The sequence below is a fragment of the Panthera uncia genome, chromosome E1, assembly GCF_023721935.1.
Source record: "Panthera uncia isolate 11264 chromosome E1, Puncia_PCG_1.0, whole genome shotgun sequence".
NCBI lineage: Eukaryota > Metazoa > Chordata > Mammalia > Carnivora > Felidae > Panthera > Panthera uncia.
Window position 1 is genome coordinate 9,818,662 of NC_064814.1, and position 25,984 is coordinate 9,844,645.

At 43.6% G+C, this 25,984-nt stretch overlaps 1 protein-coding gene across 10 annotated transcripts in view; it reads left to right on the top strand.

The window, feature by feature from the left end:
- CDK12 (cyclin dependent kinase 12) overlaps positions 1-25,984 on the top strand; it is a 78,469-nt gene that overhangs the window by 41,910 nt on the left and 10,575 nt on the right. For 3 of the 10 annotated variants that reach the window (XR_007459105.1, XR_007459104.1, XM_049635937.1), the window contains exons 14-16: positions 2,176-2,593; positions 14,433-14,539; positions 18,697-18,766. Coding sequence is in view for 7 of the 10 variants with exons in the window: in XM_049635937.1 (XP_049491894.1) it covers positions 2,176-2,593; positions 14,433-14,539; positions 18,697-18,766 (595 nt within the window). In the remaining 3 variants the exon portion in view is untranslated. Of the gene's footprint in view, positions 1-2,175; positions 6,149-14,432; positions 14,540-15,044; positions 15,190-17,611; positions 17,784-18,696; positions 18,767-19,900; positions 20,261-25,984 lie in introns of those variants that run through there. The other 7 variants (XM_049635931.1, XM_049635932.1, XR_007459103.1 and 4 more) reach the window with 6 other exon arrangements.

The window sequence follows — 25,984 nt, forward strand, 5'->3', positions numbered from 1 at the left end:
TATGGGGAAAGGGTTATGGTTGAAATCTAATGAGTCAATTGAAAATTTTAAGTTATATTTGTACATTTCTTTAATACCTCCCTCCAGTAATACAGACTGTTAAGAATTGGCAATATTGTTTGCACTAGATCTTACAATAGTGTGATTTTTAAAATGTGATCTTTTAACTCCTTTAAGAAGTTTTATTTACTTCAATAGTCATTTACAGTCTGTCTCCTTTTCTACTTTGAGATAGTTCTCATCCTCTCATACATGTGAATTTGAGCTCAAGAAGTAGTTCTATTGAAATACAGCTTAAGACTAAAAGGCAAAGTTTAAATATGAAAACTAGTATAGCTGAAAGAGTAAATTTAACTTTGATCACTTTTACAGTTAGGCATTTTTAAAGTTGTTTGCCATCAATATTTAAAAAAAAATAACCATAGTGTTTTATTTTATGTATAGTCCAAAAATACATTTAAATATAACTGGTACTGAGATATTCTTATGTAGTGAGAAACATACTATTGACAGCAATAAACTCTGAAATCTATAGGAGTTTGTAGTCCAGTTAGCTCTTTTTCAGCATGTCATCTTTCCAGTTGTGAGTTTTCTATAGCTGATTTTTTGTCTTTAAATTAATTTTTACCTACCACCTAGTTAACCAGTCAATCTGTCAACAAGCAACTTGGGTGGGTACTGTATACAGGGTGTCCAACTCATCTCAGTTCCGTCCTGGTTTTAAAACTGAAAGTCGGCAACCTGAAAACCCGCTCAGTCCCAGGCAAATTGGGACTGTTGGCCACCCACTTGTATGTTACATATAGCACCTGACCTCATCCTTCCACAACACAATGTTATAATATTATGTTTTCAGACTGCTTTCATCTGCATGCTGAGTAAATACATACTTTACTGATTGTCTTTGCAAAATATAATTGTGGTAAATATGCTACCAAACTACTTTATAACTGAAAACTATTTTGGCTTGTCTGAGTAATGACTTTCATATCACTAGCTCAGATAATAAAGAATTAACTATATGGATATTTAAAAATATGGTTCCATAGGGAACAGAAACATCAGTCATTTGGAAGATATCCCAAAACATGAAACCTTTTCTTCAGCAGAGTAACTCCCAACTCTTAAAAAGCACTGTTCTGATTGTACTTGGTTTTGTATGTTCTCAAACTCACGCCGTTTTACATCCCTACTCTCCTGCCTTGGCAGTAGTTACCATACAGTGATTGCCATGCTTAGGCAAATTTAGCCAGCAGGTGGGGGTGTGTGGGGAGTGGTTCAAGAAAGACAAAAAATCCTTGGAAAGACATAGTGTAGTATAAGTTCAGTACATTTCTAAATACTTAGTTTTGTCACCGTCTCCAAGATAAACATGTTTATCAGCAGCCCATTCTGCATGACATTGCTGTAGTGATTTTTTTCATAGCATGGAAAAAATGCAGGAGGTTGGAAAACAAAATAGAAAATTATGATAGATTACTTTAGTCTTTATAATTATTGTAACAGGAAACTGAATGACAGAATGGTGGTTAATCCCTTTCTTCAGAATGTGATTATGGGGAGAGGGGACTGAAGTTTGGAGAAGCAAGTGTATATTTATACATGACGGTAATGAAAGGTTTTTATTTCATCTCTCTTGTATATTCTTTAAATTCTATTTCAGGTGTTAACCTTATATCATCAAATGTTCTGTAAAATGCATTAGCTAAGTCCATGCAAGGTCTCCTGTTGTACAGCAAGATTTTGTGCTAGAAATGTGACCACAGCATGTGTATTGTTTCCTCTCATCTTCCTTCTTTCTACTTTATTTTCATTAATGTTTTGATCCAACAGCAAAAAGGGGCGGGGAGGCTGCCAACAGCCTACATATTAGAACAGTTCCTTAAGGAAGGAAATGGAGGAAATCTCAGACAAAAATCAGGACAATCATTTGAAACATATGATCTTTTTTACACCAGCTGTTAGATTCAGAATGCAACTGTTTTATTTTAACCACTTGATTTTATTTATAAATTGCAATTTCCTGATCCCAAGATTTTATTCTTTATATATATTTGGTTACTTGTATTGCTATTTGTTTATGTTGGGCAGCGTGTGTGTATGTGTGTGTGTGTTTGTGTTTATAATCACATGTGATTTTTAAGATGGTGTTTAAAAGAAGTAACCCTTCCACAGCATGTCCTCCTCACATTCTTCCACCAGAGAAGAGGCCCCCTGAGCCCCCCGGACCTCCACCGCCGCCACCTCCACCCCCTCTGGTTGAAGGCGATCTTTCCAGCGCCCCCCAGGAGTTGAACCCAGCCGTGACAGCCGCCTTGCTGCAACTTTTATCCCAGCCTGAAGCAGAGCCTCCTGGCCACCTGCCACATGAGCACCAGGCCTTGAGACCAATGGAGTACTCCACCCGACCCCATCCCAACAGGACTTACGGAAACACTGATGGGCCTGAAACAGGGTTCAGTGCCACTGACACTGATGAACGCAACTCTGGTCCAGCTTTGACAGAATCCTTGACCCAGACCCTGGTGAAGAACAGGACCTTCTCAGGCTCTGTGAGCCACCTTGGGGAGTCCAGCAGTTACCAGGGCACAGGGTCAGTGCAGTTCCCAGGGGACCAGGACCTCCGTTTTGCCAGGGTCCCCTTAGCATTACACTCAGTGGTCGGGCAACCATTCCTGAAGGCTGAGGGAAGCAGCAACTCTGTGGTACATGCAGAGACCAAATTGCAGAACTATGGGGAGCTGGGGCCAGGAACCACTGGGGCCAGCAGTTCAGGAACAGGCCTAAACTGGGGGGGCCCAGCTCAGTCTTCTGCTTATGGAAAACTCTATCGGGGACCTACAAGAGTCCCACCAAGAGGGGGAAGAGGGAGAGGAGTTCCTTACTAACCCAGAGACTTCAGTGTCCTGAAAGATTCCTTCCCTATTCATCCTTCCATCCAGTCCTCTGAAACATTAATGAAATCATTTGCCAGAGCGAGGTAATCATCTGCATTTGGCTACCGCAAAGCTGACTGTTGTATTCCTTGCTCACTTGCTACTAGCAGGCGACTTATAAAATGATATTGGCACCAGTTCCCCCTGGATGGGCTACAGCCAGAACAGTTCAACTCTACCTAGTAGATAATAAGTAGAGAATGTGGAGAGGGTCATTAAATTGAAAAGTAAATGTTTTATTAGTTCATTTGCCTGCACTTCTTGAGCAGAAGAAAAGGAGAACAGTTTCAATTTTGAGATGGCTCAGGAAAGGCTCTCTTTAGGTTTTTTTTAAATTTGGGGATTTTTTTTTATGATTCCTTTTGAACTTTTTTTATTTTTTGTTTTTTGCTTTTTTTTTTTTTCCGTTTTGTTTTCATTTAAAGATAATAGTGTTCACAAAATTTGAGCTACTCTTAGGCTTTTGCTATAAGGGAAACAGAGTGACTGGCTGATTTAAATAAATGTTTCCTTCCTCTCCACCATCTCACATTTTTGCTTTCAAGTGAAGTTTTTTTCCCCATTGAGCATCTTGAACATACCTTTTTTCCAAATAAATTACTCATCCATGAAGTTTGTTCTGCTTTGACAAAAAGACATGCCCCTCTCCCTGCACAGGACGCAGGTTGTAGAAAGAGGCATTCTTGGGCATGTAGGTAGATTTACCCCATCTCTTCCCTTTTTTACCACATCTTTAAAGAGTTTCTCATTCTCTCTCTCTCTGTCTCTCTGTCTCTCTCTTTTTCTCTTTTTGAGGCATTTGTTTGGAAAAAAATTAATCGTTGAGATGCCCAAGAACCTGGGATAATTCTTTACTTTTTTTTTGAAATAAACGAAAGGAAATTCAAACTCCTATATGTTCTCTGTAACTTTTCAATTCTAAAATGTTTTTTTGTTTTTTTTTTTAAACCACGTTCTGATGGTGAAGTTGATTTATAAATGCAGACAGCCTAGGACTTGCTGCTGAGCTGGGGTTAGAGATGATGCCTCCATACCTAGAGGGCTAGTAAGAGCAGTTACCATACTGTTTACACATATATTTTTGTCAAAAAAACAAAAAAAACAAAACAAAACCTTTGAAACAGAGCATTGTAATATTGTCAAAAGAAATACATGGAATATACATGGAAATACATGGAAATGTAACTTAGTTTAGGGTGGATATTTTTCTGAAGATCTATCAATATCTGAAACCTTTTTTAAAAAATAATTTTAAAAGAGCAGACCATGAGAAAGAACAGTATTGACATATACACATCTCAGCATGTATATCCTGCCAATTCTTTTAGGGAGTTTCCTCTGGAGAGATTTGATTTTGGTTTTATTTTTGGTAAAAGGGGTAAATGACTTCATGGCAAGAATTTTGCCTTATTATAAACAGGAAATGGAAAATGGAAAGGCTTTCAGGGTGGGATAACTTGGGAGGCTTCTCATTCTGGCTTCCATTTCTATGTGAATACCAGCATATAAGGTGTTTTAAAAACCTACACATTCATATAAATTCTCTGCACAGACTTAGGCCTTTGTGAAACATAGATTAGGGCCCCTTTACAAAGAAAAGGCAAACATGCTTCAGCATCTTTGAGAATAGTTTTCAGAACTCAAGTGAAGTTTTGTGTTTCAATGCCAAGTTCTTATATTAAAAAATAAAAACTACTTGTAAGAGAAAGGTGCACTAATAAAAAAAAAAAACTTTATAAAGAAATGAAAGAAGAACCCTCTTCAGATACTTACATGAAGACTATTTTCCCCTGTTATTGAAATAGGTAGATATCCGGTGTGTGTATTTCTTTATTATTCTCTGGGTTTTGGTCTGGCCTTGCCCTCAGGAGCAAACATTGATTAGAAAAAGAACCTTCTAGCCATTTTGGCATTGATGGCTTTTTATACCAGTGTGTCCAATTAGATTTGCTAGGCTCACTGACATGCTATTGGAAAATTCCATTAAAGTTCATCTGAACATTTTGTCTGTTGACTTCTTAGTCCACAGACATGGGCCTTTGTATTTTAGAATATTTGAATTTGAGGCATTGGGCCCCACTCCCATTTTTGATTAAAGAACTTAAGCCTGTGATACTTTCAAAAGTATCTATTCATAGTGAAAATAATTGGTCTCCCATCAAATATGAATAAAATTCTCTCTATATTTTAATTATATTTTGGTTATCAGCAATCATTAATAATGTTTTTCCTCCCCCCTTCCCACCCCTTATTTTTAATTATGCCAAATATTCTAAATAATATACTTAAGTCTCCCTTCCCCCATCCCTACTACTAGGGAAAGGGGTGAGTGTATGTATGGATGTGTGTATGTGTATGTATGATCCCATCTCACCTCCTATCCCCATTTGGGGAGTCTAGCCTTTACAATGAAAAAAGTTTGGTAATTTTGACTATTTCTAAAGTCAGAGGAAAAAAGAAACTCAAATATCCTGGAATCTGTGGAGAAAGAAAAGGTATTTGTTAATTTTTCAGCTATGTTACCTATAAATGTGATAGAAGTAAAGTTTTGGCAGAATTTCAACTTGACTGTTAGAAATTTACAAACCCAATTATATTCAAAAGTGGTTTTTGTTTTGTTTTAATTGTACCATGGGAGATAATAAGTCTATTAAATACATTATTTTGAACAGATGAGAAATCTGATTCTGTTCATGATTGAGAGCAAAACTGGTTTGACCATGATCATTTTTGTAGTTTTGAAAACAAATTTGTTTGACCCAGTTTCCTTAGTTTTTTTTCAACTGTCCATAGGGATGATAAGGATTGGAAAATGACATCAAATCTATACATTTGAAAGCAGGGCAGTAGCACAAATTTGTAAGTAGGATTTTTTTTGTTAGCTTATGCCATAGACATCGCCCAGCCAGTGTGTGTGTGTGTGTGTGTGTGTGTGTGTGTGTGTGTGTGTGTAATATGCATATATAGTTACAGTACTAAAATGGTTACCAGCAGGTTTTGAGAGAGAATGCTGCACCAGAAAAGTGTCAGTTGCCACCTCATTCTCCCTGATTTAGGTTCCTGACACTGTATTCCTTCTCTCTCTTGTTTTTGCCCCACATCGGGTGTATCTTGTCTATGTACAGATATTTTGTAATATATTAAATTTTTTTCTTTCAGTTTATAAAAATGGAAAGTGGAGATTGGAAAATTAAATATTTCCTGTTACTATACCACTTTTGCTCCATTGCATTTACTTCTTAACCTGTAGCCTCTGAGCAGATCTAATTGTGTACAAAGAGCTTTTTCCTTTACTTTATCTTAGGAGTGCTTTGTCTCAGAATCTCTGTAGTCTCATAAAATACAAAAAAAAAAAAAAAAAAAAAAAAAAAAAGGTTCTCAGGGTTTGAAGAGGTGCTTCAAAACACTAGACTAGGAATTAGAGAAGAAAATAAGTTGGGGAAAACTGTAAGATGTGATTTTTTTTTTTTTTTAAGTAGAAATAGTTACACAAATGATGGTGCCAGGCCATCAAAAGAGTTGTCTTGTGTACCCTGGCTCCTCCTGAAAGGAGAGGTAATGGGTTTGAGCTCAACTTGTCAATGGAAGTTGGTAAGAGGCTGTTTAGACCAAAGAATAATCTTTTAAAACCATAACCACCCCAACCAGTTCCTATGTTACCATGAGTAGGGTAGGCATGGAGATTAGTGTTCCTAGCTCCGTTGAGATTCCTGATGTGTTGCCAGTCCAGGAAACGAGTCAAAGTTGTTTATAAGGGTAAAATTCTATTATCTCCAAAATCTTTCCTATCTCCACCTGAGGACAGAATTGCTTTCCCTTCTCTTTCACGATTTAGGACACTAAGAACTAAATTTTCCCTTGTGTGTGCTGCAGTCCTGCTAGTCATGACATAAGTAGATAAAAGCAGGTAAAGCCCATTAGAAGACAGAAAAGAAGGGGGGGAGGATATTGGGGTGAGCAATCATACAAGGTTAAAGGGTACACCAGAACAAGGAAATTAGGAAGAGGAATTCAAATACTGGTGATGAGGGTGGCCAGCCTGTTTTTGAATCCCCAAAGTTTATGTTCCCTTGCCTGTGGGCTGTCCTGTCTTTACCCAGAAGGAGAATGGAGAGCTCAAGATTGTTCCAATTCCTGGAATCCTGTGTTCCTGGTTAGCCTCCAGAGAAAAAGGAATTTGTTTTTGGTCTTTATATATTGCAGATTCATGACTGGGAGTGTGAACTTCAACCTACTAGGGAATATTGTTTCCACTTTATAGCAGTAGCTCTTTTTAATTCTAGGCCTAAAGGCTGAGGACCTAACTAACTTGGACTTTTTTTCTATCACGACCAAGGCAATTTCTAGTTAGAAATCATGCTGTTTCAGTATCTAAATTTCTTAAGCACTATCTTTTCCCAGACAGGTATCCTTAACTGTATGGTAAAGTTAATGCCTTAAGGAAGTTAACAGTTAATGTTTTTGGTGCTGAACTGGGATTTCCTTTGTTATTAAAGATTGCCCCATAGTTTGACTGTGTTTCAGTATGGAGTTACTTCTCTGTTCACAACTTAGTCATCCTGAAGGGCTAGGTGGAATGGAAGTGAGTTCCTCAAGTGAGTAAATGCTCAACTGTTCCAAGGGAAGGGTGGCACTGCTAAGTCTTCTGGTTGTCCTGAGAGGCAAGGTGAGCATTTCTGGACACTTGGTTAATTTTACTGTCCGGGTATGGCATTTCTCATCCATAGGGATAATTTTAGTGTTCCTTATAGCCCTAGGAATACTCTCAAGTGAATATTTACTCCAAACTAGGTTTGAGAGACTTTGGGGGAAGTATGACACCTGAAAGGATTGCTGGGGGGGACTCTACCACTCCTCCCCATATGCAGCCGTTTCTCCATCTCTCCTGTCCACCCAACTTCTTTTCGTTTCCTATTTTTCACTCACTACCCAACTTGCATGCCATGCCGTAAGCCTACAAGAGGTATTGATTGCTTAATCCTGCAAGGTATTTAGAGTTACTGCTGCTTCATAGTTTTGAAGGGTGATGAGAGGCAACTCAGAAGACGTGTTTCTATTACAGATCCTCAAATTACTGAGTGAGAGGTGAAGGAGAAAGCAAAATAATCATACTTTCTTATTGCTAAGGAGATTTTAATTTATGTTGTGCGGGATACAAGAGATGTCTGGGAAGGGCAGGGAGCCTCAACATTTCACTTCATCCTCTTCCCTCATATCCTGAGACGTGCTTTTGGTGATGACATTTCTGAGCTCAGTTGCAGATGGTGTCTGTGGGAAGTAAAGCTTGGTGAGAAGAAGGCCCTGCTATCCATGAGAAAGCAGATGAGGACTGCTTTGAGGCCCGGTGATTAATCACTAGAATGCCAAAACACTTTGGTCACTGGGTTGCTCTCATATATACCTCAAAAATTAGTGGTTCAAGGTTGAGAGAAAGGGGCTATTAAGTTAGTCTTTAATACTCTCTAGATGGGTGGTTGTTAGTGAAACTTAATATGTAGCCAATAGCCACAGCATACTTCTCTAGAATAAGAGAGTATAGCCATAAAGTATGTTCACTTAGACATAGGTTTCCTAGGACCTGGAAACGGATTTTTAGATGTTTTCCTCTGGCATGGTTGTTAATAGTTACAAAGGAATGAAGGGCATTTTATCCAAGCTAAACCATCTCTTGAGGGAGGTAAGGAGAAACCTTACAAAGCCTACAAGGTAGCAATCAGAGCTAAGTGAAAAGCAAAGCCTGTGGCTTGGAGGCTGTTTTTTTGTTGTTGTTGTTGTTGTTGTTTTTTCTTTAAGGAGCCTGTTCTGATGGCTGTCTCAAGGAGAGGATCCTTTTCCCTCCTGTCTCAGATCTACAGTACCAAATGAGGGACACCTTTGATGAAGGTTAGCTTGTAGGTAGACAACCCTCCCCACCAAAGCTAATGCAATTTTGAATGCTTTTGGTCCTGGAGAAAAGCCAAATTCAAAGACTTAGAAAAAGCTTAGGAATATGATCCCTTTTATAAGTTCAGGAACTTCGGAGTTTGGCCTTGTACCAGTGTTTGCATTTTATGTTAGGGGACCAAAGGTCTCATATAAAATGAAGCAATATGAGGAGATGGAACGAAGGCAAAGAAGGAGAACTGGAGCAGGCTGGTAGCTGCAGAAAGAGACTTAGGGTATAATTGCTTTTAAAGAAGAGATAGGAATATGGGATGGAAGGAAAATTTATGGTTGGGCTAGTGAGAAGGATAAGTGCCTTAAAGGTTCACAGTTCATTTCAGGTAGGCCCATTAAAGCACCACTGTCAGTAAAGAGTTCCCATTGATTACAGTAGTGTTACCTGTATGGTTGGAAGATGGGCCTAGAACTCTTAGGTTGGGAGATGCTTTGAAGACATTTTTCACTAGGGAAGCTTGATTATATTAAGCAAATATTTAGGGAAATTTTGCTTCCCTCTGCTATCCACATAGTTCAAGAGAATAATTTGAAAATAAGGAATGATTCAGATGTATCATGTTAAAAAGTTATTTGTATTTTTGGAGTTTTAAAATTCTCCTGAAAGTAGTTTTATATATTTTAGGTCAACCTGGAAAATAGCATTATTCCTCTCTCCTTTGTTTTTAGATCCAAGTGAAGGCAGTGCCTAGAAGAGTAAACAAAACAGAATATGTTAATTAGACTCACAGACTGCTAGAACTACAAAAGGACATTAGTTTGTCTAGTTCAATGCTGTCTTCAGCCAGTGAACAAACAGGCCTAGAAAGGTTGAGAACCTATGGTTTTGGGAGGAAGAAGGGAGGGAATAGGAAGTAATGTTGGAAACCTAACTATGTGTCAGGCACTGTGCTAAGTGCTTTGCTTTTATTATCTTGACCCTTAAGCACCTTGAAGCTAAAGGATGGAAGGAGTAAAAAACAAATCCTTCTTATTATTCTGAGCAATGTGTAGGTGATAAGGGGAGTGGCAGGTCATTTTTTATTGTCTAACCACATATGGCTAAACTATAGGAAGTGAAGAGGGTTTTGAGAGTGAGGTTAATCTAGGGAAGTACTCACTAAATAGTTCAGACTCATGAATAACTTCTCTATTCCTGGAGACCTTCCAAAAATATGATGCACAGAGGTAGGCTAGAGGCAGGACTGGTAGAGAACCAGATTACTGTTGATTCTGAAGTTGATTTGCATTCTAGAAAATCAGCTCATGACCTGAGAGTATAGGTTAATCTTAGAGATAGGGAACAAAATGGGTTTTCTCATCCTAAGGGGTCTTCAAATAAAATAGTGTTTATATACCAAGGATCAAGGAGATAAACAAATGCCTTTGATGACCATGCTTGTTTTCGGGTTTTTGTTTTGTAACACATTTTAAAGTCATGAAACAATTTATAATTTTGGAAAGACTTAGTGCCAAGTTCAATGTTGATAGGACATTGCTATTGAGAATAAGATTCTACTCCTCGTAGTTCTTTGATATGCTATCCTGAGAGTTCTACCATGAGGGTTGCTTCAGTGGGGAGCAGGAATGTCATTAGTTGAGTCATTGTCCGGAGTATAGAACAACTTCTGGGGGAGATTAAGGGAGGGTCTCACTTTTTTAGGAGGTTTCTGGATCTAGTGAGATGAGTCTTACACTTGAGTGGGAAGTAAGGAATCAATGTTCATAAGTCAGCATGTGAATGCAGGCTGCAAAATAAAATACTAACCTAGTACAGAAGTAGCCATAGTCAAGAAGTAATTTAAAAAACTGGAGTTAACCAGAAAAGATTCTTTGAAGGTAGTGAAGACAGGGGAACAGAAGAGAAGGTGTTCAGACGAAGAAAACTTACAGAAGAACGTTTGTGTGTGTTGTGTGCAGAAGTCTGAATGGATCACTCAGTGTGGTAAGGGGAGGGAATATTAGGAAGAGCAGTCTTGTCGGCTGGAATGAGAAATTTGGATTTGATTTGGTAAGCACTAACGGGAAGCAGAAGCATGGTGGGGATGATTATGGTGTTGAGGACTTTCACAGCTGTACTGGGTCAAGGAAGCAAGAAAGTTTGCTAGGATATTTTGGTTTTTATCTGAGGGCTTGCACTACAGTGTGACTGGAAGAATGAGAAGAAAGGAAGGGGGTCCATAGAAATTAGCAAGGCTTGATGATAGTTTGGATGTGAAAGGAGAGATGACCCGACATATTTATCCTATTGACTATGATGGGAGCTTGGAAAAAGGTAGCTGCTTTATTTTTAAGAAGTAGGAAGTGTACTTCATTAACCAATTGATGGGATGTGTCTTTGTTCAGTATTTCAGAATCTAAGAGGGGGAGGTGCTCCTAGAAAATAGTGAAGCATGTGCTCTGTGCCCAGATGATCACCTGCCCTTTTCAGGTTGGAGAACTGGGTGAAAGAGAGTTTATTGCTAGGGTGTTCCCACAGACTTCAAGAATGCTGTCCCTCTCCAGATCTAGGAAAGAAAATACAGCTTTTTGCTAGTTTCTTCCCCTTTAATGCTTTGAAAATGGGATATGACTAGCCTGTGGCAGCGTGTGCCTATGGATGCACAATTCTCCAGCTTGTTTCTTGGAAGGCCTTTTTCTGTCCCTCCCTGGGGGTCATTTGTAGCTCTGGTTCCTGCTCCCAGAGCCATAAAGTGGGAGCCCCCATTTATTAATTGGGTTGGGATTGGGGAGGGGGTCCGCGGGGGACTCTTTAGTGCAGCAGGCGGGGGTCTTCCCGAATGAGCCCATTAGCCAGCCCCAATGGCAGCTGAAACGGGGCCGCAGCCAAGTCCTCTCCGTTTCAAAAACCCTCCATCGCCTGCAGCAGATCAGAACAAGGCCTGCGGGAGCCCTTAGCTTCTGATTGCAGCTGTGAGGAAGGACAAAACAATTTATAGGAAGCCAAGTAGCTCCTGTCTCACTGTCTCTTCCTTTCTGACTTTGGGGAGGGGTAAGACTGGGATGTGGTGCCCCCCCACCCCCACTCACCATAGCTTCTTATAAGGCACGTATAGGCCTAATGTAGGATGGAACAGCAGTGAGTGTATTTGCGCTGATTGGACATTTGTGTCGATGCTCTAGATGTGTTTACACATGTCCTTGCTTTCTTCTTCCATCCACATACAGTTGTATTTGAACATGGTTCTCCCTAGGGCAAAGCCAAGTGTGTGTTCAGACAGTCTAAGTTGTATGTTGTGAGATGGGCGGGGGGGTGGGGGGCGGCGCGGGGCATGCTTTCTTGCCCCATACCTGCCTTGACTCTTCTCTGCTTTGTCAAGATTCAGAGTTAGACTTAGATCACCTTCTCAACATCTCTTCATAATAGAAGGAGCTTGTCACTTAAGAGAAGGCCTCCTACTGGGACTCCTTCATTTGTCCCTTTGGTTATGCCAGCATGAGAAAGGTAGGCATCTAGAGGGGAGCTTCTTTCTGCAGTGGCCCAGAGAGAAGGTGTGAAGGGCAGGAATGTCTCACTTCCTGATAAAAGGAAGTGTGTCTTTCCTCAAAGAATCATAGATGGCCAGAGGTAGAAAGAGAACCCACAGATCACCTAATTCACTCTTTAGGTATACAAGCCTGGAAACAGGTTTAGGGAAGGGAAGTGCCTTGCCCACTGTCTCACAGTGAGTGAGTTAGTGGCAGCCAGCCAAGACTGGAATCCAAGAGGCCATAATCTTAACCTACTTGAGTATAGAACCCCTGGCTTTAAGATTGCCAACTCCTGAGAACAATGAGCTTCCTCAAGAAAGGAAGCTAAGGGCTGTAGGGTTTTGAGGGGGGAGGGATGGATTGAGGGGGGAAAGGTGGATGTGAAAAACACTAGTAGAAAAACTGAGAAGCTTTATAGTTTCTACCTCAAAGACTAATCTTTCTATAATATGCAAATTGTACACATGTAATTTTTATTTAGTCAGGAGCTCTGGTTCATTGGGAAGCAAGTGGCAGCCAAGGCCAAAGATCTTAATGCCCTCGGAGTTACCCCCATGTTCCAAGGGCACTTTGCTACCATCTCTGGGGTTTGGAGAGCAGGAGTTTACCCTAAATCTCAACTCTGGCTCCTTTATATTACAATACAGTTGTAGAAAAGCAAAATCAGAAGGAAGGGAGAAAGAAAACACATCTCACCTACTGGGAAACTAAGGGGAGTCTCTGAACAAGAGAAGGGATTATAGAACTCTGAGTAAAATGAGATATTCTCTGAGATTACAGGGAAAAGAGGTTCGAGGGGACACCTTCTACTCCCCCCCCCCTTATTATTTAAGTTTTGAGTTGTTGGTTTTCTCCTTTGAGGAGGCGGCAGGAAGGGGTATGTTGCTCTGCTGTTACCTAAGCCCTAAATAGTGTGCTCAATGAACTGACATGCACAACAGGTTCAGAAGTCCTCTTGCTCTGTGCTGAGACTACCCCTTTGGAACTTCTCCGAGATGTATCTACAGTCACTTTCAATGCTTATTTTCTGAACATACAAGTCTGGGAGCCAATGATGTGCATGGAGGAAAATGCTAAAGAGTCCCTGAGCTGGAATCAGAATCTTAGAGGGAGAAAGGTACCACTGGGCAGCATTGAGACAGAGTTACAAATCTAGGTCAGAGGGACAAAGGATCTGCAAAATGAACATTGTCTGCTAATGACAAAGAAACAGATCCCAAAGCATAAACTTTACATTTTTTCCATCACACCCCAACTGATAATATAGGGGGAACGTGAATCTGGTCCCCATGCAGATTCTTCCCTATGTAGGGAATGTATATGACTGCCCTTCTTGTCCAAAGTGTTATCAAGTCTGCTGTCCCCTCACAAACTTCCTTTCTGTCTCATAGGACTTTCTTGTGTATTTTCCTCCAAGCCTTTTTTTTTTAAGTTTATTTTTATTATTTTTGAGAGAGACAGCGTGAGTGGGGGAGGGGCAGAGAGCGAGGGAGAAAGAGAATCCCAAGCAGGCTCCGAGCTGTTGGTGCACAGCCCAATGCAGGGTTTGATCTCACAAACAGTGAGATCATAACCTGAGCTGAAGTCAAGAGTCGGATGCTTAACTGACTGAGCCATCCAGGCGCCCCTGCCTCCAAGCCTTTCTGGAAGAAGCTGTTTTGGACAAGACAAAACAGATGATCTTGAATACAAGCTGGTGATCTGATCTAAAACTAGATGGCCTCCTCTTGAGTCACCTTCTTGCATTAACTTTGCATTAACGTTGAACTTTCATCACCCTTTATAATTCTGGGTTTCATAGCTTCTAGTTGTGTTGAATTCCTAACTTACCTCTTAGGTGTAGGAACCATTGTTTTTACTTTATCAGACTGGGAGCTAGTTCCCTAGAGGTAGGCATCTTAGAACAGTTATAACTCTCTCTGGAAGCATACTTAAAGTTCCTCTTAATCCTTCTGGGCTTTGTGAATTCAGATTTGAGGGAATTGGAAGAATGGTTAACATCACCATCACTGTTACCTACTAAGGCCATATTCCCTGGGTGAAAGACCAAATTTCTCTTTGGTGTTTAGTCCCTTGTCTCATAATGTAACCTGTCATTTTCCTTTACAGGTGGCAGCTGCAGGAAGGATGGCCCTTGAGGAGTTTGGTGAAGTCCATCAGTCACCTAGCATCTGGAGCCCTGACACATTCAGTCTTTTTCATAGACTCTAAGCCAGGTAGGGACCTAAGGCCAATCAGAGGCTTCAGGATTACTTTTGTAAAGGATTACCCTCCCCCTCCCCCTGCCCCATACAACTAGTCTCAGGGAAGTTTCTTATTCCCAAAGATCTCCAGAGGCGTTTCCCTAGCTTTTTATTTGACCCTATTATGATGTCCTACTTTCTCACAGACAATTTCTCCCCCTGGTAAGAGTAAGTATCTCTCTTTATCAGCACCAAAAGCCATTTCATTCTTCTCCTTTCCTCTTGGCCCACTGCGCTAATGGGTTTTCCTCTTTGATGGAATACTGATGTTGACTACTCTCAACCTCTCCTCTCCAATACTTGCCCCACTCACCCACTGGGAGCATGCGTACACACACACACACACACACACACACACACACAGGCACAGCCTTGCCTTCTTCTTCCCCAAGAAGTTGTTTTCTCTCCTGTTTGAGTCAGGATTGGGCATACTGTCCCTTTTTACTACCTCCCATCAGCTTCTCTACCTCCTTTCCAGGTTTGATGGGAGCTCCCACCTGTCTAGACATTGTGCAAAGCACCAGAAGTAGAGACCTACAAGCCTGCTTCTCTCCATCTTCATTGCCCAGAACCAGGCAGGTCATCAGCTTCTAGTGCCCACCCCCCACTCTTCTTGCTGCCAGGTAGGTTTGCCTCTCTGTACCCACCAACCCCAAACAGGGTTATATTTCTCTCTGGGAGTATTTCTCTCTGATGTTCTCTGCCTTGTGACTTTCAGCTTTAATCTTTAGCAAGATCTTGCTGATGTTAAATATCCAGCCCTTTCCTACAGTACAGAACCATTTCCCCCATTTAGTGGGTGTGGGAAGAAGGGACCAGTAAACAGATGAGATTTCACATGGAGGGTAAGGGTCCAATGACAGGTAGCATTTCTCTTGGGGCCAGAAGTCTAAAGCCCCAGATGTACATTCTGCCCAGTGGCCTGGCATCCTTGGAGAATACCTGGATCTTTTGAGGGAAAAGTGTTTATCTGGTGTCTATTCTCAAGGACAAGGATCTCAGGCTCTGATAATCTGTCCCTGTTCATTCCCAGACCTCCCTAGGGAGTAAGAATGGATTTCTGTACAGCAGAAACCCACCACTAGGTGATAGTCTCTGGAATTCAGGTGGTAACTCTTGTCTGGCACTTGTAGAAAGTTGGCAGGGTGCCAGAGCCTCTTCTGCCATCAGATATGACATCAGCTTACCCTTTGCTCTTAGGCCTCCTCTCTCAGCAGTGCCTCTTTCACCCCTGCAAGCCAGACAACACAAGCAGCAGCCCTAATAAGTGTCAGCTCTGGGTGAGGTGCTCCTTCTCTGATAGGCATATACCTTGAGTCAGAGGATGCAGTAGATGGAAGGATAGGAAAGCATAAAATGTCCCCAGAAGTGGTCAATCAATAAGTATGCATGGGTACCTTGATGAGTCAGAGAGCACCAATATTTATAATTCTGCCTACTGAATGTCAACCTGGATGTCTGATACCTCAAAGTTGCTGGGCTACTTGGGCAGCTGCAGTCCTGGTTTCTGCCACATGAGGGTGCTGCTGACCAATTAAAACTCATGCCCCTTAGCAGACAGAGTTTAGGTGACAGGGGCATTCTTTCTCCAAGACAGGGATCAGAAATACCCTGAGAGAGAGCCTGAGAGCCAGGCCCCAAGAAGCCAGAAGATTAATTAGTATCACTTGCTCTTCCTTAAAAATGGACTCAGACCCTGAACACTCCACCCTAGTGGCCTGACATCTCAGTATGTTTCCAGCTGAACACGGGAAGCCCCCTAGCTCCAGACACCAAACTTCTTGCGTAGATGGTTTTCTTCCTCAGGGTGTAGCAGATTTCAGCTGTCCACCCCACTGTTTCCCTGCCTCTTACACAGTCACTTTCTGGTCCAGAGGGTGGGAGCACCTGTGATTTTCAGAGAAAAAAATCTCTCAAAATTGTAAGAGAAATATCTTTGTTAGTGAGAATGTGGGGGAGAGGACTGTGAGAGGGAGAAAGTTCAGCCTTCTGTGCCCCCATCACCTCCCCAGCACAGACTTGCAGAACTCAAGATGGTCCAGTGGAGGTCTGTAGCTTGAGTGGCCAGAGCACACCCAAAAAAAGGTGTCAGAAAGCCAGATGGAGAGGGGGGCTACTTTGGCCCTTGAGCTTCAAACCAACCCCTTACGGTGTAATGGTTCTGCTGAGGATCCAAGTGGCGATGGGGCCCCTATGGGGGTGAGGTATCCCACAATTGATCCTCAGTCTCCATGAAGCCCTTCCAGGCTGAACAGGCTAAGGGAGATGACAGAGGTTCTCCTCCTCCCTCCTACCCCCATGCCCGAGGGCCCCTCCCCAGGAGGACAGCTTGATTAAACAGTCGGTGCTGCTGGAATTACTGCACAGCTGGCACTCCCCCCAGCACCCCGAGCAGAGCAGCAGCGCAGATTAAAATCTCCAATTAGCGTTAAAGTGAAGTGAGGAGGTACTGAGGCTGCCAGGGAGGCCAGGCGGGGGCCCTGGGTTGGCAGACACCCCCCTGGTGCCTGGATTCTGAGCACCACCTTTACTCATCCCTTCTTTCCTAGCTCCTCTCCCAACAGCTCTCAGTGCCCATTAGCTTTGCATTGCTTGGGGCCAGAGGGCTTTCCGAGGGGCAGAGGGTGGAACAGATGCCTTACCTGACAAAATGCTGGGACATGGTAAGTGTGGAGGAGAATGAGTGACCAGTGCTTGTCAGGGGAAATACCCTGCTCATAGCCTGCCAGGCAGCCAGGTTGAGGTGACTTCACACTACCGCTACTTCTTTTTGACTAGAGAAGGGCAAATAGGACAGATCCCTCCAGACCCTCTTGCCTAGAAGGTGCTGAGTGTTGTGGTGCTCATATAAACATCCATCCTTATATATTTTATCCTATCTGACCCATCTGCTCCCACTCAAATTATGGCTCTGTCCTTCCTCCCTCCCTCTTTTTTTTTTTTCCTCAGCTTTCCTGCGGGTAGGGGTAGGCACAGCCTGGCTTGGGAGCATCGCCATGCCCTGCCACCTGGGTCCCAGCCGGCTTCTCATTATCTTCTTTGCAGGTTGGAGAAGAACAGGGATATGCCAAGGATGGAGACCTCAGACTCTCCCAACTCTGAACATCACACCCTGTCCTAAGGGCCCTCTACCACTTACACTTCTGCCCTTCACCCATCAAGCCTAGAAGCTAGCCACACCCTTTGACTTCCCTCTGCCCCTTTAAGGGAAATGGAGGTGGGTACCCAGCTGACTGAACCTAGTCACACCTCCAGAAATTAGACACCAGGGCACAGTGCCACCCTCCCAGGCTGGCACATGCTACCCTGGCAGAGGTTCAAATAGCAGCCCCCCTTCATCCTCCCACCCCTATGTCTTCCTCTTCTCTCTCCCTCTTTCTCCCTCTCTCTTTCTCTGTGGTTTAGTTATTTCTTTATTTTTCTCAGCTCAAAGCACAGCTGAGCCTTAAAAGGAGGGGGGGGAGACCAAGCTGGGGCAGGGGGGTGGAGAGCTCCAATAGCACGTTTTCACCTGCCATTTAATTGGATGTATTTTTAATTAATGGGACCTCAGGGACCAACATGAGACAATCTGATCTCTGAATAGGGACAGGGGAGGGATTGGGTAAGGGAGGAGGATTGGGCCACTGGGTGCGGTTACCAGGAACCCAGGCCCATCAATCACTGGCCACTTTGCGTTCTGGCAAGGAGAATAGTAAGGTGGAGGAGGAGGGGAGGTCCTGGGGAGAGTTGCCAGGACTTCCCCCCAAGTGCTAGGACCTCCAAAAAGCAGAGAATTGTACCGGCTGATTTGGGTCTGAGGTGCAAAATTGCAGCCAGGTTATTAGGTAAGGCTATTTTCTTGCTCCTGGGATCTTTTCCAGTTGGGCTTGTCCCAGTGAGTAATGTAAAACTGTGAAAGGAAAGTAGGGACAGAACTTTGAGGTCCTTGAAGAGAGATGGCAAGAGAAAGGGACCACGGAACCAGGGACTATAGTGAGAGGTTCAGAGATATATCTGTACATTTAGACATAAGTGAAGCACCCTGGACGTTACTTGAGGCCTGGTGCCATTGGGGTGTGACTCATAGGATCATACTGCTGCAAGGAAGAGAACTTGGAGCTCATCTTGCCAAACCTTTCACTTTACAGATGTGGAAATGGAGACTGAGAGGGGAAATCAGTTCCTGGATTTGGAGAGTTCCTGGGACCACAAGGAAAGGTAGGTAGGTAGGTAGGCAGGTAGGTAGAATGTGGGGAGGAAAGTCAAGGGAAGAGGGTTGGCACGATTATTATTGGAGTCTCTTATCTCTGGCCTCCAAGTCTTAGAAGCAACTAAAGGGCATTAGGCAGGTGCATTATTGGGGGAACATTTCTCTCGTACAGGTCCAGAGGTCACCTCATCCATTCCCTTGCTCCCAAGCAGACAGATCCCCAAGAGTCCGTCACTCTCATGGGATTTTACTATACTATACTCTGTAAAGTCCACAGGGAAGGTACCAACTGTCCCAGTTCCTTAATCAAAAAATAAATCTCCAAAAGGTGACTAAATGTTGAGCTTTTTTTCTTTTAAAGATTTTATCATAAGTTTCCCTGTCACAGTCTAAACTACTAGACAAAATTATGCCCAGAAATGTAGAGAGTAGCCTTATATCTCTTGTCCCATGTCTAGGCCTAAAACAGAGACAGGGTTAAAACTCAAGGCTCTGGAAGCCAAGTCACAAATACCCCTGCATTTCATGCAGTGTCATGGCCTCAGAGCATTTAGTCAAGCCCTGTCTGGCTTTGTGTGGGGTTGGTGCAAGTGTCCACAACACTCCTGCTCCCTCCTTCCTTTACTGTTCAGACACTACGGTTAAGGAGGGAATGAATGAAGGAGAAAAGGGGCTTTCTCACTAGGTTGCCAAAAGTGGCATTTCCTGGCATCTTCTTCCTTCCTCAAAAAATTCAAGATTCTGGGGGCGCCTGGGTGGCTCAGTCGGTTAAGCGTCCGACTTCAGCTCAGGTCACAATCTCGCGGTCCGTGAGTTCGAGCCCCGCGTTGGGCTCTGGGCTGATGGCTCAAAGCCTGGAGTCTGCTTCCGATTCTGTGTCTCCCTCTCTCTCTTCCCCTTCCCCGTTCATGCTCTGTCTCTCTCTGTCTCAAAAATAAATAAACGTTAAAAAAAATTAAAAAAAAAAAATTCAAGATTCTGTGTTCTGTGCTTCAGGAGACTAAGTTGGAGTCAGGGCAAAGATGGGAGATCTTGGAAAGCAGCATGAGTAGAAACTTCCTCACACTCTCTAAGCCCCCAACACCTTTCCCCCACTCCCAGAATTGTCTTCTCTATCTTAGTATCCCATTTTATATCCCCAGAGTCCCTGAGGAAGAGCAGAATGTGCCTCTCTAAGTGCCCCACACTCACCGCCCTTATTTGTAGACCTTCAGGGTCATCTCCTTGGTTCTCTCATTCTCTGCCTTCTCTACAAACAGTAAGTGAGAAGGACCCTTCGCATCCCCCCAAGACAGTCTGGAAAGAATCCATCAAGCTCTTCCTCTACTTCCAAGGGCCCATAGTAGCGAGAACTGGGAGAACTGTGCCAGGGAATTGAAGAGGACAATTCTCTTGTCTGGGAAAGTCAGGGAGAAGACAGAGAGGGGAAATTTGGGAACTGAGGCCTATAGTCCCATCTGTGGGGCTGACTGCCTAACCTAGAGGGGTGGTGTTCATATTGAATGTTATTCATGAGATTTATTAGAGGCTCCTGTTTACAGAGCTGCTCTTTCTCTTTTGAAACAGAGCAGTGGAGAAGAACAGCAAAGAAGGAGCAGAAAGGGGGTCAGGCTTTCGGTAGGCCCTTTCTCAACCCTTGTACAGCCCCGGTCCAACATTAGAGGCATAGTGGAGGGTCCACAAGGCCCTGAAAGCATTCAGTCTAGATTCTGGATGTTTCTCTAAGGAATGAGGCTTCCATTCCCATAGTCCCCACCAGCCCTGCCTCATACTCCCAAGGTTTAGGCAAGGAGATCTACAGCCCCAGAGTCAGAGCCTGGAGTCTAGAGGCCACAAGGAATGCCGAGTCTTTTCTGGGAAAGAAGAGTAGACTTGAAGTGAGTGGGAGGCAGAGGTAGCAGAATCCCCTGCACTTTGGAGAAAAACAAGCTCAGTATTAGCCCAGGGTTTAGCTTTTACTCTGATGGGACTCTGCCTTTCCTCCTTCTCCCTCAGTATGTCCCAGGGGTTGGTAAGACATCTAGATGTCTGAACTTCCCACCTGACACCTCGAAGGTTGTTATAGCCCCTCTTTAGCTCCCAAAGCCATGGGGGAGGGGAAGGAAGGTGCCTCAGAGGTGGCAGTGCTGTGATGTCCATCAGCACCCAGGGAGAGAGGCCAAGGGGAAGAAACAGTAACCAGAGAGGGAGCTAGGAGGAGATGCCTGGTCTTGAAACAGCCTCCTTATCCTATCCTCTCCTGCACCCTCTCTCACATGCTGACAAGGCTGTGTGCCCAAGTGTGCCAGCTCTTCTGGTTGGTGGTTCTGCTCTGCCATGCAGGCAGCCGGCTCTCTGATTTGGCACAGAACACATGCTGGGGTCTCTCACACTTCTTTGCTCACTCATCTCAATGTGTCTGCGTTACAGATTCCTAGGGATGAAAGAAAAGGCTGTGGCCCTGTGAGGTGGTGGGCTTGGGGCCCTTTGGGTGCATATCTGCCTTGCTGCAGGGCAAGGAGGGAGAAGGCTGCTGGCAGCTCAGCTGAGCTCAAGGTTCTGGTGACTCATAGCAATGGGGGCAGCTTATGAAAACAAAAGAGGGGAAGAGGCTTCAGAATTGTTAGAGCTCTCTTTTGCCCCAATTCTCCCCCACTCTGAGCTGTGTGGATAAAGGTCTCTCATATGGATTGTGGGTCAAGGAGAGGCCCCAGCTACGAAAGAATAGAGGGAAATGGGAGAGAAGAGATCAGGGAAGGCTGAGCATTCCCAGAAAGAGGCTTCCCAGTGAGGAAAGGATACAAGAGGCTAGGCTAGTAGTATACAATTGTATCCTTTGGGGCCGCACAAAGGGTACTGGGCATTCACATGTGCAGGCAGACACAGCCACTCCTCCCTGGAAGGATTGCCACAGTCTCAGTTCTCTCTTCCCTGGAAACAGACACCATAGATCTTCAAAGGTGCTGATTCCTTTATCTCTTACAGGCCAGGTGGGCAATGTGCATCCTCTCCATCCTTTCTGAATCAGGGGGATGATAGGATATTGTGTTTGAGACCACATCAGCAGAAAGTGGCCAGAAGGTGGACCAGGGGATCCATTCAGGCCTCTGACCACAGTCCCAGGGACCTCCTTGTTTCAGCAAAGGGAAACAGAGATCTTTGATACTAGTATCCAGATAATAATACCTTCCCTCTAACCTCAGTGAAGGATGGGCTAAGAGGAGGAGAATTCTCCGGCCGAGCCCATTTTCATTTGCCTGTTTCGTTGCTGGTGGCTTTGCTCTCCAGCTGGGGTGAGGGACTCTCTGCTGGGCTGCTTCTGGAGATCCAGAGATGGTTTTGGTTGGGAGAAAGAGACCAGCCGCTCTTTGCTCTTTGCTCTTCCTGTAGGGAGTTGGGACCATCTCTACTCCCCCAGCTCTCCCTGGCAGCATCAGGAACCCAGGGCCCCCTGCTGGGATACCCATAATAAAGCTCAGTCCTGAACTGAACCAACACATCACCTGGCTCTGGTATAGAAATGGTGCTGTGAGGGGGAGCCTGGGTGCACCAGGTGGGTGTAGGCAGGTGTGGGGAGTTTAGGCCCAGGAGAGATATTAGAATCACTCCTCAATACCACATGCTTCTCCTCTTTCTCAAACTTTCTGCTTGGCCTCCCTTTTCTTCTGTCTCCCTTCAGCTAGCTCCACTCCTGGCCAACTCATCCCTTCCAATCTGAGAAGATATGGTAAGTAGTGGCCTGTTCCCTACACTTTTCTTTCTCTTCCTCTACTCCCAACTCCCAGCCAAGAGTTACCCCATTTGAACTCTTTGCACCAGTGAATGCCATCAGGGTCTGAACCCAGAATCCCCAGCCTCTGCAACCCGCCTGACTCTGAGAATGCCACTCTGACTCTGAGACTGACTCTTTCGTGCTCATCCTCCCCACAAGGATAGCCAGGCCAAGACTGGTATGTCCACTGACAGTAAGAGCCCTGACCTGAGGCAGAGGGCAGCTCTAAGGGTGCAGTGGGGCTCGGCCCTAAATGCGTGTATGCCTGTGCATTGGGCACACTGGTTTATTAGTGTTATTTCAGCATTGTGATGCAGAGAGAGTAAGTGTAACAGCTGCTCCTTGCTTGCAGTGTTTATTGTTACCTAGAGACAACCTCCTGGCTTTTTCCCAGCTCCCCCCTCCCCCCCCAGCCCAACCCCCTCCCTGCCAACAGTCCTACTCTCCCCACACTGATGGGAAATTTATAGCTTGCCCATACCATGCCTTTAACCCTCTCCTGTCCATAGGGTAAGTGAAGTGAGGGAAGCCAAAGTGAGCAGTGGGCATGCTTAGGCCCCAGCAGGGTAGAGTGGTGTACAGAGGAGAGAGGGAGGGATGGAAGGATGTTCAAACTCAGGCTCCAGTTACCCTCCTGGCTCTCATGTTGAGATAAAAGAGCTTTGGCCCTAGCCTTGAGATCCTAGCATCCTCCTCACAAGATAATTCTCTTCCCTGGGCGTCTCTAAGCACCCCGAGTTGGGCTGCCTGATCCTGAGCAAGCACAGTGAGGTAGTATTGAGACAGGAGTAAATATAGAGTGGCAGAACCCCCAGCCCTCTCCTTTCTATACAGATGTCATATTGAGACTAACCAGAGACTCTGGCATGAGGAATGGTGGCCAGACCTCCCCAGCTAGATACATGTCAAACATAAACCTGGCTGCTGAGTCTGGTGGGAAAAATTGCCCACCTTAACTTTACACCTAACCCAGCACTAAGGTCCCAAGAGACTCCTAAGCCATTCTCTATGCTGGTCTCCTTGGTCTGGTTAGGCTACTCTTTTCTACTCTTCTTCTTGGTCCATTTTTTTCCTGCTTATCTTTTGGTTTGATACCTTGGATCAAATCCAAGACACCAAGGGGACTGAGACATCTTAGTCATGACCTCAACAGAACTAGGGAAAGAGAAGTTCCTCCAGCCTCTCCTGACCTAGGACCTTTCATGGAAGGGCACCATGTCATATATTCACTGTCCCTACTGGAAATGAGGGTTTGAAGAGGGATTAGATTTTAGCAAAAAAGATAGAAGTTAGACATAGGGAAAAACTTATTCATGAGATATAAAACTTCAGAATGGGCCTACTTCAGAGATTTTTTTTTTCCTGCCTGGGATGAGTTTAAGTCTGTGCCTACCCAAGGGAAATTGAAAAAACAGGATTACTTTTCAGTGGCTTCTCCAGATGTGGGCCTCAATGCAATTTCTACACTAGGTCTGGGAGTGCATTCCTTCTCAGTCCTTCTAAATGTAGTATGTGATGGTTAGATTACGAGTTTGGGAGGCAGACAGCCTTGGGTTCCAGCACCAGCACTGCCATTTACCAACTGTGCTACCTTAGTAAGTCACTTAACCTCTCTGTGCCCTAGTTTCCTTGTCTGTGAAATTCAGATATACCACCTCTTAAGGTTATGAGTGTATTTAGTGGAATAATATGTGTAAAGGACCTAGGACACTGCCTAGTACTCAGTAGGTATGCAGTGGTTGATAACAATAATCTATTACTTTTATGGAGTCAACAGGGCTGACGTTGCTTCAAAGACTTTATGAGTCCCCTGAAATTATAGACCAAATATGTGAATATGGGTATGCTGGGAACAATGTCCATGATTGTCCTCATGATGCGGAGCAGGAAGTGGCAGTCTCCTGGAAAGGAAGTAGCCCCAATCCCTTGACTCAGACTCCCCCATTCCCATGCCTCAAGCCAGGAGCACATTAGACAGTGTTCTACCTGGAAGTATATCTTCATCATCTAAGATGGAGCTGTGAGAGACAGCCATTAGGGTAGCAACTTCTGGCATTTGCCAGGCACTTTACAGTTTGTCCAGTATATTTACCTACGTTAGCTCTTTTACTTTTTTTTTTTTTAAGTTTATTTGTTTTGAGAGAGTGAGAGAGAGCCAGCAGAGGAGAGGCAGAGAGAGAGAGGGAGAGAGAGAGAATCCCAAGCAGGTTCTGCATTGTCAGCACAGAGCCTGACATAGGGCTTGAACTCACAAACCACGAGATCATGACCTGAGCTGAAGTCAAGAGTTGGACACTTAACTGACTGAGCCACCCAGGTGCCCCTACATTAGCTTTTTTAATACCCAGAATATCCCAGTAAGGTGAAAAGAACTACCATTTATTGAGTGCCTACTATGTGTCAGGCATTGTGCTGGGTGTATTTTTTTTAAGTATGTTTAAAAATTTGTTTTAAATGTTTATTTATTTGAGGGAGAGAGAGAGAAAGAAAGAGAGAAGGAGCATGAGCAGGGGAGGGGCAGAGAGAGAGGGAGGCAGAGGATCCTAAGCGGGCTCCATGCTGACAGCAGACAGCCTGATGCGACGCTCGAACTCATGAACCGAGAGATCATGGCCTGAGCCAAAGTCAGATGCTTAACCAATTGAGCCACCCAGGTGACCCTTTTTAAGTATGTTTAAAGTCTTTAGAATATTTCATCACCTAAATATGTCATGATTTACAAGGGTCATCCCTACTTTTAATCATTTAAATATTTTTACTGTTATAAATAATACCATCCATAATGAACATCCTAACACATAAACCTTCATGCATTTTTATAGTAAATTCCAAAAAGTAGAATTTATGAGTCAACAGATACAAATATCCCTTCATCCCTATGGTTATGATCATTTTATTGATATACCCTGAGAATAATGTTTTTAAAATCTTCTTTGAAATTCTGCAGTGGAAACACAAGGGCAGCCCCTTCTCCCTCCTGTACCTAGCAGAGAGACATTAATAATCTATCATAGCTTTTTTTTTTTTTGAGATAATTATAGATTCACATACAGTTTTAAGAAATAATACATCTCTTGTACATTTTTTTCCTACTTTCATCCATTGGTAATATTTTGCAAAAACTATAGTATCACAACCAGAATACTGACGTTGATATAGTCCACCAGTCTTATTCAGATTTCCCTGTTTTACTTGTTTGTGTGTATGTGTGTGTGTGTTCTATGCAGTTTTATTACTTGTAAAAATTTGTATATCTACCACTATGGTGAAGACACTGAACAGTTCCGACATCACAATGATTCCTCATGTTGCCCTTTTATAATCACACCTACCTCATACCTTTCTTAACCCTTAGCAACCACTTATCTCCTCCACTTCTGAAATTTTGTCATTTCAAAAATGGAGTCATACACTGTGTAACTTTCTAGGATTGGCTTTTTTACTCACCATAATCTCCTAGAGATCCACCCAAGTT